This window comes from Dermacentor albipictus, chromosome 4 (genome assembly GCF_038994185.2).
Source record: "Dermacentor albipictus isolate Rhodes 1998 colony chromosome 4, USDA_Dalb.pri_finalv2, whole genome shotgun sequence".
Taxonomy (NCBI): Eukaryota; Metazoa; Arthropoda; class Arachnida; order Ixodida; family Ixodidae; genus Dermacentor; species Dermacentor albipictus.
Window position 1 is genome coordinate 4,112,527 of NC_091824.1, and position 13,633 is coordinate 4,126,159.

Below are 13,633 nucleotides of genomic sequence, written 5' to 3' on the forward strand. Positions count from 1 at the left end.
TCATCTGAAAAGGAGGTGCTATAGATATTTGCGAGGTCCTCTAGGCGCCCTTTGTGAACAGCACAGTTTCGCTGAAATCTGCCGGAGTTTTCAGAGGCAGACGAGTGCTGGCGCCAGGTACCTACCGGTAAAATAGGTACCAGCACGCTTTCAGGGTAATTATGTGCTGTTATGGAGCCTGAACGCTTGGAAACGGGACGGTTTGTCCCCAATCTGAGCGCCACACGGGAAATGGGTGCCATGGCAGCAGCTTTCGATGCTTGCAATTTGCAAATTCAGCAGCTTGCGACGCTTGCAAACTCGCTGCTTGGATTTCGATGCTTGCAAATCTTCACATTGTGGGCTAGGAGAAAGATGAAATGTACACTTGCATGACGTTGAATTATGTGGAAACGGTGACTTGATAAGGGGTAGTTGCTGAATATACTATAGCAACATGGCGGGCTCTAACCGCTACTGCAAATTTCCGAGCACTACAAATTGCGCAGATCTCTTGCTCCGTTCCGTTGCCCTCTCGCAAGGCATATGGAAGGAAAACTGGCAAGTGCATAACCGAAAGGTTAAAAAAAGACTATTACAAAGTCAACACAGACATTTGCAGGCATGTCGTCATGCGCTTACGAGATTGTGGATACCTACGCGTTTGCGCAGTACAACAGTGCTTAGCCGCTCTTTTAACAGGGGATAACTGAATTTCTTGACCATTGCGTCCCTCACGTTGATGGAAAAAAACTATTTGTTGAGTATATGTTTACAGAGGTGAGCAGTTCAGATTAAACGGCGACAAAGTGTGAGTTTGAAGGTGAAAAATTCAGCGCAAAACCCAGGACAACCCACATAGAAGAGACAAGTCCGTGTCCCGTCACCCCTTCGTGGGTTGTCCTGGGCATCGCACTGAATTTCTCGCCTTCAAAACACCATGCACCAACAAGCCCCAACCGAAGTGTTACTGAACGTGTGATTGTTGGTATCTGTTTCTTTATTGTCGTTTGTCAGGTTTATGCCATATGCAGCGTATTTTATGAGAACATTACCACAATTTTTAAAAGTTTGGCATGGCACAGAGCACAATTAAGTCTACTTATTGAGTAGATTTTTGTAAACTTCTGTACACGTTTGTAAAATTTCTGGACGCATTTCTCTAAATTGACTTTGTCTTTGGAATTCCTTCAAAGAGCATCGTAATCTCAAAGATACCAGCTACAAACTGTAAATTGCAATATGCCGCGTAAATGAATTAGTTTAAAGGTTAATTAGCAAACATTTCCTAATCAGTCATATATTCGCTTTCATTTCATGTGAAAATAATGTCTGCCTCTGAGAGTAAAGCAATTCAAGAAGTAAAATCCCCCGACGTGCTTGCTGAGTGGCTATTGTGTTGAAGCTGCTAAGCACGAGGGATCGAATCCCGGCCATGGAGGCCGCATTTCAATCGAGGCGAAATGTGAAAACACCCGTATACTTTGATTTAGGCGCATGCTAAAGGTCCAAATTTTCGGAGCCCCCACTACGGCGTGCCTCATAATCATATCGTCGTGTTGACATGTAAGACCCTAGAATTCAATCATGCATGACACGCAGGATACTTGAAAATTCTGTTAATGTTAAAATAAAACGCCCTACATACTTCCTAAACTTCCAGAAACAAATGTAGCTGAAAGTTTCGGCCCGTGGTCTTCTCGTGTTCCCATTGTTAAGCATTTACCACGATCCAGAACCAACTAGCCCAATAAAAAAGCCTCTTTAAGGCGTGCCTAGCGTTCTTGAGTAAAGGCATATTGCATGAATTTTCCTTCGTGCTTTCCCCGTTACGGATAACCTCAATGCCTGTGTGACATTAGACCAGCTACTAGGTTTTATGTTGTCGGATGCAAGAGCGGTTTGTGGATTTCTCTTGGTTTCTTGAATCAAGTTACACAAGATCCCTGGGGCAGCAGATGGGTGGACTACCTTGGCTTGGTTCAATTGTCGGACGATAGCACGTGCATTTTTCGACAACTACGACACCCCTGAATGTTGCCTGGCTCGCACGCAACGCAACCTTTTCAGCGTGGTATGCACTGCAGAAGTTCCCTGGCGAACACAAGCACTCAAATTTTCGCGTGTATTCGACGCAACATTTATTTCAGCGTCAAAGCACCTTGTTTGTTTGTAACCAGATCAGGCAATTTGTGTACCGCTAAAGAAGCGAAACATTTATTGCGAGACACCATTGTTTTGTGGAATGAGGTGTCACAGATGCACGCACATGTACTCTTCTGAGGAAAGCCGCACATTCTTGATGAATTGCATTGCCACGTGGTCCGCCACATCGCAGACAACATGCCACCTGGGGAGTACATCGCGTTAACGCACCTGAGAATGACTAGAACGCACGAAAAACGAGTAGTGTTCACTTTGCGACATTCTTCATCGAAAGTTTTTGGAAGAACACCAGACACTGACGAAAAGCTATTTTCTGCCTCTTAGCTTCCTTTTCTGCAGCATTTCGTCAAATTTCATTGTTAATTTAGGTCACTGTAGCATGAGACATCCAGGAGGGCAGCTAGCTGAACCCCCCACAAGTACAGGCCATTTAAGGTTAAACATAGTCGACATTCACACTTGACCCTCACCTGTCATGCCTACAGTTTTGTTCCAGGCCGCAGTTCATCAATAAGCGGAGGTTTGGACTTAAATGCCTTGTCTGTATGCTTTTATTTTTGTTTTTCAGTGCTGGGGGTGACTGGCTAGATGATAAGTAACAAGCTGTAACAAACTGATAATGCCGCTTTACGACGGGTCCACATATAAAGCATATCAGAAGAAAACCATAGCTGGGTTGGCCTTTCCTTAATCTTATCATTATTAAGACCTTGCATAGGTCTCCTGCAGGACAAATTCTTCAAACCAATATCGCTGTAGGTTTACACCTTCAGGCACACCACAACACACGTTTTCAACTACAAGAAGTGATTTTGTGCTCGCAGAAAGCAAGCCCTGTAGGACGGGTAGCAAGCTGCACACATACACTGCGCTGACTCAACCGAGTGTCTGTCCCGTTTTCTGTGATCATTAACCAACTAGCCCACCAGCCGATTCTTTCATTTTTGTCCATCTGATGGGAGCAGACCCAAAGTTGGAGAAGCGAGAAGTGTGAGCGTTTAAAAGTGCTTGCGACCAATCGTAGGCAGGAAGAGCGCCGTCTTTGCATTGTCTGACGGAAAATCCAGAAAGTGAAGGCACATAGGTCACACAAGGTGATTGGTCTGAGAACGCCACACTAGTCCACAGCCTTCAGCTGCCGAGCACAGGGGTGAAGCGCATGCAGGAAATAATAAGTTAGAAGGAGGGGTTCATTCCAAGAGGTAGGAGCGAGGCAGCAGCCGGTAGAAGAGCCTGTACAGGGCGTCTGCGTACCAATGCACCCCATCGAAATCGCACGGGGTTGGTTTCGAAGGAGCGGCCAGGCTACGCCACAAGCGCAGCGGCGCAAAAGCCCAGTGCGCCAGCGCCTGGTTTTGCACGCCCGCGTAGCAAGACGCGGCCACGCCGTCCACGATCACAGTGCCTTCTCTTGTCAGTGGTGCGTACACTCCCGACAACCACACAGCGCGCACGTCCCGCACACGCACAGGCCGCAAGTCACTAGTCCTCGCATCATTGTATAAGCGGCGCCCCGCCCCTGTGTAGTTCCCGCTTCCCTGAGCAAGCACAAAACCCCCCGGCCTGATGCGGGCAGCGAACGTCGGCAGCATCGGTTCGTGCTGGTTCGGACCCACGTAGAAGACCAGGTGTCCAGGCGTTAGAGTCACATGTCGTCCGCACTCGGTGACGACGGAGTAAAACACGCGCTCAGCCTCGGGCTGCCGGTCCATGAAGGCGATCACTTCGCTGAACACCGCCGTCCGGCCGTCAACACCGAGCGCCAGAACACGGTCACCAAGCAGCACATCGGCGAGTCGCTTGGCGCCCATGGGTGTCTGCACCAAGCCATCGCCGTGGAAGCAGCCGCCTGTTCGCGCCGACCCGTAAGACTCTGCAAGGAAAATTGAGTGTTTTATGTATTTATTTGTACAATACTGCGGACAAGAAGTCCAAGCAGGGTGAGCAAAACACAAAAGAAAGATGGTGACACAATTCTTAGAGAACAAGAAGCGAATAGCTTTTGGCGATAGGTTATTCCTGTTTTGCCGACGTCAGGGACAGCGTGACAACAGCACCTATTTTCATTAAAATAATGCCTCCGAAAAAAAAAGAACACGTGAATTGGGAGAGGCAACCGATAGACGCATGTTATTGAGATAGTCATCCACCAGATTCACGAGATCATTATTCATGAATCCTCGACCCGGGTGCCGTCCCCGGTTTTTTCAATATCACTACCGTCATCCTCCTCGTTGTCTTCACTTTCACGCGTCTCTGACACATTGCCAAACTAAGCCGAACATCTTTTTTTTTGCGTCTACAAGACCGGTTAGCGAAGGCATGGGGACCTTTGTTGCTGGAGAAAACTAACGAGGTGGAATTCGTACACAATTACAGAACAATTTAAATGCATAGCGGCTTTTAATGAATGCCTTGGCTCATCGTGCGAACCCACCGTCATCAGAAAGCCGCGGCAGAAAAACGCACCTAAATTACGTCATCTTCATCAAACTGAAAAATTCACCTACTATTACTATTATCGCTAATACCAAATTTGAGCGCAGCTCTATAGAACGTGCTTTTATTTCACGATATAGTGGATATCGCGGACAATCTATGTCGTGCGGCAAGTTGCAAACGGAGCGAAGCGTGTGCTGCGACTGCCTCGCTAATCTGGATAGAGATCGCGAGAGGCAGCGCGCGGGTGACGCCTGCGTGCCATTCACAGCAGCGGCCACAGACAGACGAACGCACACTACTCTGGCGCCATCTCGTAGCCATGATGATGATGTGTGGTGTTTTATGGCGCAAGAGCCAGGTTTGGCCAAAAAGCGCCATGACAAGTGGTAATGTTGACGATGTACTATGGAAGATGTGACTTGGCTGTAATGTGGCCTCAAAGTAGTCACTGTAAAGTGCGTAAAATCTACGCGCTATAAAATTATGGCGATGACTAATGACGAATACTATGAACATTAAAATCCATCGTACAAGAATGATGCAAAACAGAAAATATATAAGACGGTAAAATTACTTGGAGCACTGCTGCCTCGCCAGAGCCCTTGAAACACAAGGGCCTAGAGGCATGTGCTATATCAAAGAGCTATCACAGCGGCATCCTCTGAAGAGAGGACCCGCTACGAACATGTGGGGCTAACAACATGCAAGACAACATCTTTCAGAAAACTTAGGACTGCGTTGGTGCCAAATAAAGGTTCTGGGCCGAGTAGCATTATGGGATGTAGGGGGATGTGCTGCCGGTATGCTAGAGAAAAATGTTTCCTTCTCTCAGATTCGGCTGCCCGACACTCCAGTATGACGTGGAGGACGGTCAGCCTCTCCCCTCATCTACCGCAGGTTGGAGGATCATTTTCAGTGAGTAAGAAGTTATGCGTGCCAAATGTGTGTCCTATTCTGAGGCGACAGAATAGGACATCTGTTCGCCGTGATTTGGTTACGGAGGGCCAAGAACCTAACTGTGGCTTTATCACGTGGAGTTTGTTATTTACTTCTGCGTCCCACGTACGTTTCCAGTGGTTTCGCAGTTTCCTTCTTAAGAAAGGCTTCAGGTCTGTGACAGGGACCGATGCAGTAGGATTAACTGCATGCAATGAAATTGATGAGGCCATCTGGTCCGCTACAACGTTACCCTCGATGCCCCTATGTCCAGGCACCCACCATATAATCACATGTTGGTTAGATATATATGCTTTACAAAGGACGGAGTAGAGTTCATTAATTACCAGATTTGTGTGGTCAGAAATACATCAAGGCCTTCACAACACTAAGGGAGCCCGTATATATAACTGATTTCTGGAGTTTTGATTTATTTATATGCTTTACGACCGACAGCAGTGCGTAGGCCTCAGCCATAAAGATACTAGTTTCCGGATGCAGTACATCGGCTTCCGAGAAGGATGGACCGATGGCTGCATAGGACACCCCGTCGTGTGACTTCGATGCGTCTGTGTAGAACTCCGTACAGGAGTGTTTGTGCTGAAGTTCCCGGAAATGCATTTGGATTTCAATTTCTGAAGCATGTTTTGTAACTTGCATGAAAGATATGTCGCATTGTATCAGCTGCCACTCCCAAGAAGGTAGCTGCTTGGCTGGACGCATTAGGCGAAGCTTGAGGAGTGGGACGTGCATTTCATGAATAAGCTCCCTCACACGTAGCGAGAAAGGCTGTCTTACGGAGGGACGATTACGAAAGTGTGTAAAATATGTCATCTCGTTAACGGTATTAAAACACGGATGTTGAGGATTAGAGTGGACTTTCAGAAAATATGTTTGGCTGATGTATCTTCTCTGCAGATGGAGTGATCACTCATTTGATTCTACATATAAACTTTGTATGGGACTCGTTCTGAAAGCGCCAGTGGCCAGTCGGATTCCTAGATGGTGGACTGGGCCTAGCATCTTTAGTGCACTCGGGGCGGCAGAGTGATAGATCACGGCACCATAATCTAATCGTGAACGAATCAGGCTCTTATAGAGAATAATTAAGCACTTCCTGTCACTACCCCACGTAGCCTGGGATAGAAGTTTCATTAGGTTCATTGTTTTCAGACATGTTTCTTTAGGTTGCTTAATGTGGGGGACGAAAGTGAGTCTATAGTCAAGTATAACACCTAGAAATTTGTGTTCTTTGTTTACGGGTATCTGTTGTCCACATAGTTCTAAGCAAGGATCTGGGATCAGGCATCTCTTTCTTGTAAAAAGAACACAAGTACTTTTGTTAGGATTGATCTTAAAACCATTTTTGTCTGCCCACATCGACACTTTGTTCAGGCCATGCTGTACCTGTTTCTCGCAGACTGCGAGGCTACAAGATTTGAAACCTATTTGAATGTCATCCACGTAGACAGAGTAAAAGATGGCCGGCGGTAATGAGACACGAGGCGTGTTCATCTTTACGATAAAGAGCGTGCAGCTGAGCACGCCTCCTTGGGGTACACCCGTTTCTTGCGTAAAAGGACGTGAAAGTACATTGCCGACTTTTACCCGCAAGGTACGATTGGACAGATAGCTTTCTATTAGGTTAAGCATATTACCATGGATGCCCATTTCTAACAAGTCTCTCAAGATTCCGTAGTGCCACGTTGTGTCGCATGCCTACTCCATATCGAGGAATATGGAAAGGAAAAACTGTTTGTGTACAAATGCGTCACGGATGTTTGCTTTAATACGTACAAGGTGATCAGTTGTGGAGCGCCTTTCTCGGAAGCCGAACTGATAAGGATCAAGCATTTTGCTCTGCTCAAGGAAATGAATGGGTCGCCGATTTATCATTTTTTCAAACACCTTACAAATGCAACTTGTGAGGGCTATCGGGCGGTAACTTGCCACTGAGGAAGGGTCTTTGCCTTGTTTCAAAACAAAGACCACAATGGCTTCCTTCCACGCAGTTGGAAGGTGCCCTGCATCCCAGATGGTGTTGAAAAGTGTGAGTAGTGTAACTTGCGTGTCATTGTGTAAGTTTCGAAGCATTTAATACATGATTATATCAGATCCTGGTGCGGAGCTCTTGCATGCGCTCAAGGCAGCTCTCAATTCGGCAATACTAAAAGGACGGTTGTAAGGCTCAATTTCTCGACATTTTCTTGTTGATGGCTTACGTTCTTCTATTTGTTTATATTTCAGGAAGGATTGCGAATAATGACTTGGACTTGATACGCTCTCAAAGTGCTCCCCAAGTGAGCCTGCCTGACCTTGCAGAGTATTGCCCTGTGTATTTACCAGAGGGAGTGAATATGTTTGTCGCCCTCTAATTCTATTTACTCTGTTCCAGACTTTGGCCTCATCTGTAAACGAGTTAACACTTGATAAATACTTCTGCCAGCTTTCTCTTCTGGCCTGTCGGCGGGTTCTCCTACCTTGGGAGTTTACTTTCTTAAAGTTGACAAGACTTTCTGCAGTGGGCGAAGCTCGTAGCAACCCCTATGCTTTGTTCTGATTCCTACGTGCGATTCTGCATTCATCGTTCCACCACGGGACATGCCGTTTGCAAGCCGAGCCACTTACTTCACGTATGCATTTAGATGCGGCATCTATTACGAAGGCTGTGAAGTACTCCACAGCAGCATCGATTTCTAAACAAGACATGTCATCCCATGATATAGTAGTTAAGTTTCGGAATTTCTCCCAGTCTGCTGTGTCAATCTTCCACTTAGGAGCCTGTGGCGGATAGAGAGAGAGAGAGAGAGAGAAACAACTTTATTGAGCCGAGCTCGACATCTTCTTAGACGCCGTCGATGGAAGTGGTTCCCTCTTCACGGGACCCATATGCTTCCCTAGCCGCCTGGCCCCTGGAGATCAGGACGAGCTGGTCTTCCAGGGCGGTGCTGGTTAGCAAGGTCTCCCATCGCTCGGTAAGGGTGGATGAGGCATGGGGTAGGGTAGCGGGGCAGTTAAGACGTGGGGGGATCGCCTTGATGAAATTGCATACTCCAATGACGTGTTGGAGCGTGCCTAAATGAGTTTTGCAGAAGTTACAATCCTTCTCGTACCTTTCCGGGTACATCTTGTTTTGAAGGTAAGGGTGCGGGAAGGATCCTGCCTGTATTTGCCTGTAGATCGCTTGCTGTTCTCTGCTAAGCGATTTGTGAGGATCGGGGTAACGGTGCCTCTCCGTCTTATAATGGTTCGTAATGTCTCTGTAACTAAATATGGACTGTGGCTCACCTTCCTCAACCCGGTGTTCCATCTCTCGGGCGAACTGGTGGGCAAGTTCGTTGCCCTCCAGCCCAGAGTGAGCCGGTGTCCATATTAACTCAACTTTCCTTTCAGGTACGTCGCGTTTACTTTGGAGAATATCTAGTGCCGCAAGAGACACCCACCCCTTCCTGTAGTTGTTATACGCCTTTTGCGAGTCGGTGACAATTCTTCCCACCTTGGGCTGCGTGGCGGATATTCGTTTTCTTTAAGTGTTCTTAATAGTATGGGGAAGTGGTCGCTTCCGTAAGGATTGTTCGTAACTTCCCATTGGAGTTCAGGCAGTATGGACGGGGAAACTATGCTCAGATCAATTGAAGAAAAGATTGTTTGCAAGACAGTAACATGTGGGTTCTTTCTTATTCAGAAGGTACGCACCAGACGAATAAAGGAACTGTTCAACAAGACGACCTCGCGCATTATACGAGAGTCGCCCCACAGGGAGCTGTGCGAATTGAAATCGCCAAGAACAACATAAGGTTCTGGCAATTGATCTATAAAGGATTGGAATTCATGCTTCGTTAATTTGTAATATGGGGGTATGTAAAGAGAGCTAATGGTGATGAGTTTGTTTAAGAGAACAGCTCGAACCGCCACTGCTTCGAGAGGCGTTTGTAGCTGTAAAAGTTGACACGCAATGCTCTTATGGATAGCAATGGCGACACCGCCTGATGATGCGACAGCATCATCGCGATCTTTGCGAAAAGTTATATACTGTCGGAGAAAGTTTGTGTGTTTGGATTTTAAGTGTGTTGCTTGTCAACACAGCACTTTTGGATTGTGTTTTTGGATGAGTTCCTGCACATCATCAAGGTTTCTAAGGAGACCTCTGACGTTCCATTCAATTATTTGTGTATCCATATTGGAAGTCAATAGGTGCTGTGTGTACAGAAACAGAAATGTTAATTAGAGGTTTCAGTGATTAGATTCCAGAGCTCTTTCGAGGCCCTGTAATCGGGGTTTTGCCCTTTCTGGAGCGTTCGTGGGAGCCTCGCCGCTCTTTAGGCGCTTGGCGCGCCGTAGGGATAGGTGTAGTGTCCATTGCCTCTTGTGAGGCGCCGGACACGTGCTCTTGTGAGCGAGAAGTTACCATGGAAGGTCCCACTTTGGAGGGCAAGACCCCTGCACCCACCATCCCGGAGGTCAATTGGGCTCCTTGAGGGATTTCACTGCGCCGGCTGTTGCCAGCACTGGAAGGGACCTGGGAGGTAGAGGCAGCCTCGACTGCACCCACCTTCGGGGTCGATGGTCCCTTCTCCTCGGTTGGCGGAGCAGCGCTAGCTGTAACCGCCGCGGGGGCAGATGGCGTAACTGCCGACTCACTGCTTGTTGGTCGGACAGCCGCCAGAGGCCGTTGTGACGCTGCCCCCTGACGCGCCACGTCGGCAAAGGCTTTCTTTGGCAGGTAGGATACCCGCCTGTTGCCTCCTTGAAACTTACGTTTTTCTTAACTTTAAAGGCCCGTTTATAGTCCGACGTTATCGGCGCGCGGGCCAGCGTCGTTCGCGGTCAGTCACGCTACGTCGGTTGCGCTGCGCCAGCCGAGATGCCATCCCCTCTATACTTCAACGCGCGCGCCGTCGGCTGCTATCTTCGGAGCATGCGCAGAACTTTCGCCAAGTCGCGCGCCGTCCGCAAAAGCCGTCTGCGAAGTTGTGTTGGCGCCTTTTTCTTCGCGCGCAATGCATTGTGGGTCGACGCAGTCGGCGGCGCCGGCGTGCGAATGGAGCAGGAGCCAAATCTGCGCCGGGCCCGTCGGGGCGCGCTGGCAGCCGCCGGTTACGTCGGCGCTGCAGTGCGTCGGACTGTAGAAGGAGTTGTTTTCGCCAACGTAACGTAGCGCGCGCGCGCGCGCGCGTTACGTCGGACTATAAACGGCCCTTAACTGTTATGATTTCCTTTTCTCTTTTCCAAGACGGGCACGACCGCGAGTATGCGGCATGCTCGCCATCACAATTAACACAATGCGGAGTGTTCTGGCATGTTTCGGAGGAATGTTCATTGTCACTGCACTTGGCACCAGTCAGCCGGCCTCGACAGTTCTGTGAACTGTGGCCGAAACGTCGGCACTTAAAGCATCTGAGAAGACTGGGAACGTATGACCGAACACGAAGTTTGATATAACCGGCCGCGATGGACTCGGGAAGGACACTTGAGCCGAAGGTGAGTATTAGGTGTTTCGTCTTGATCTCTTTTCCATCTCGCCTCATCTTAATTCGTTTAACATTGATAACATTTTAGTCACTGAAGCCCTCCAAGAGTTCAGCCTCAGTGAGCTCCATCAAGTCATGGTCAGAAACAAAACACCACGGATGGCGTTCATCGTGCGTTGCGGGGTTATAATTAATTGGGTTTCCCCAAATGACACTAGTTTTGACAATTTTTCATATTGTTTTTGATCGCGGAGCTCCAACAGGACATCTCGGCTTGCCATCCTCGATGCCTTATAAACAAGACCAAAGATTTCTGTCAATGACTTGGACACAAAGAAGAGTGAGATCGTTCGTACTGCTTTATCTGGTTTTGCAGAATGAATCACATCGAAACGCGGGGAGGATTCTTTTTGTCGGCCAAAAAACTGGAAGACTTCATCGGTGCGCCCTCTTTTCTTAGGGCGATCAGGTAGCGGAGGGAAGGAAGTAGCCATGTGTGGACATGTAGTTTTCGGCAGTAACGCTAGCCACCCACCATGGAGTCCAACAAGGGGGCGATGCAGGGCCTGAAAAACAGGGCCTGCAAACGCCAGCTGTACGTTGCCACTATAACCCGATATGACATAACCAAGGTTGGTTACTCACACAAGGTTAACCCTTGCTGCCAGGAAGGTCGAAAGTAATAAAGAAATGAGAAGGAGGCAGGAAAGGAGGAAAGTAAGGAAAAGACGAAGGTTGTAGGGAGAGAGAGATAGGAAAAGGCAACTACCGATTTCCCCCGAGTGGGTCAGTCCGGGGGTGCCGTTTATGTGAAGCAGAGGCCAAAGAGGTGTGTTACCTCCGCTGGGGAGCCGTAAAGGTCCAGACACCCAGCATCGGCTCAACCTCCAGGATCCCCCTTTCCCCAGACACGGCTAAGCCGCGCACGGCTACACGCGGGAGGGTCCAACCCTCGTGCTCGAGTATGTGGTGTCGCAACACACCAAACGCCTGCTGACGAAGACGCCCCTACGGGGATTTCGTAGCCATCGTCGCCACACTACGCTTTCGTGTTCATGCTTTCGCCATACCCTCCACTTTACAAGCCATGGCTTCGCTGCATCTTCCGCGCTTGCTCTTGCAGCCTTCGCTGTGCTCGTTCGCTCGGTTACGCCGACGCTCGCTGCAGCAACGGGAGCATAAGGGCCCAAACATGGTCAATCCGCCCATCCGTTCCGCCCTCGTCCACCCGCGTGCGGACTCCCGAAAGGCGGATGGTGTCGCAAAATTCGGTGCACATTCAATCCGCACGAGCGGATTGCACACGCACTCATATTGGGCGACGCGGCCTATTGACAGCTCGCAACCATTCGGAGGAGCAAGGGTGTTCAAGGTTGGCAACTGCCTTTGACAGCAGACAGCGCCTCCTTTAGGGCCCGTACATGGTCGCTCCGCTCGTTCTTTCCGCCCTCGTCCGGCCGCGTGCGTATGGCTCTCTACTGGTGAGCGAGGAGCGGACGCAAGTTTCCCGTCCGCTCGCCTGCTCGTCTCTCATTGGCTGGTCCGAGGCGGATGGTTCGGCTGTCGTCACAGCAAACATGGCACGTGCTCGAAGCGAAGCGAAGCGGGGACGCAATGCCTAGGCTACAGCCGCGTCAGAAACAGTCTATTTTTTTCTCCTTTTTGTGATTTTTACTAGAGATATGTGGCACCCACGGAGTTAGTCATGGGAAGAAGCAAGCCGGTGTACCCTTCCAGACCTCATCAGTGCGTGCGATCGCCAACAGAATCAGACGGAGCGCAGGAAGTGTGTGTTGTGTTTACGAGAGCGTCGGAAGAAATATTTCAAGCCGTCGACTTTGTGATTTCTTGTGCCATGCTTCGCGTGTGCGTCGCAGACGAGAACTCCATCACATACACGTGCATTCTGAGCAGCACATACGTTCAAGGCGTGGCGAAATAAGTAGCGTCCGATTGGCGCACCCAGCGTACACGTTTGGTTTCTGCTCTGTGTATGCGGATCGTTGCCGCGGTGTGGTGAACGCGAGCCGTTCGCAACTTACCAAAAGTAACGATACGATCAGTAGCGATAAGTTTTTATCGCCTAGTTATCGCTGCCATTCTGCGTGTGCTATACTGCGTATGAGCCGTTTTGCCGGCTGCGATGCGCCGTGGTGACCGCGACGTTCGAGCTGTGCTCTTGCCGTTATGAAGTGCGTTTGCGAGCTACAAATCGTGATATATATGTGCGATGTGTTGCAGCGTTACTGGGTGTAGAAGTGGTCGTACTACGCGATGTTCGTGTGCTCAGAAGTGAACTGAGCATAAGTGTTGCCGATTGAGTTTTCTTATGTAGTAGCCCGATAGAGAAGCCCTATCACACCGGCCTTTTCTGCTTCGTACATCTATCGTTTGTTTCAAAAATTGTTACTGCACGGTTAAAGATGCTTCTATCGGTGGGGGGAAATTAAGGAACAACATTATAATTGCATACGTCAAGACGTTCAGCGCTGTCGTGAAATGTGGACGCGCCTGAGAGCACTAATGTCATGAATGCAATTAAAATTTCCCGAGACAGTATTAAGAGAACGGTTAAAAAAGAAAACATATGAGAAGGTAAGCACAGCAGCTTGTGAACCCGCTCCTATAATACCTCGACC

At 48.8% G+C, this 13,633-nt stretch overlaps 1 protein-coding gene across 1 annotated transcript in view; it reads right to left on the reverse strand.

Moving 5' to 3' along the window:
• Positions 1 to 869: 869 nt before the first annotated feature.
• The window catches only part of hh (hedgehog signaling protein), a 227,292-nt gene continuing 214,528 nt past the window's right edge, over positions 870 to 13,633 (reverse strand). Inside the window, exon 3 of the mRNA XM_070536813.1 lies at positions 870 to 4,018. Within this exon, the coding sequence (XP_070392914.1) occupies positions 3,336 to 4,018 (683 nt within the window). The 3' untranslated portion in view covers positions 870 to 3,335. The remainder of the gene's footprint in view (positions 4,019 to 13,633) is intronic.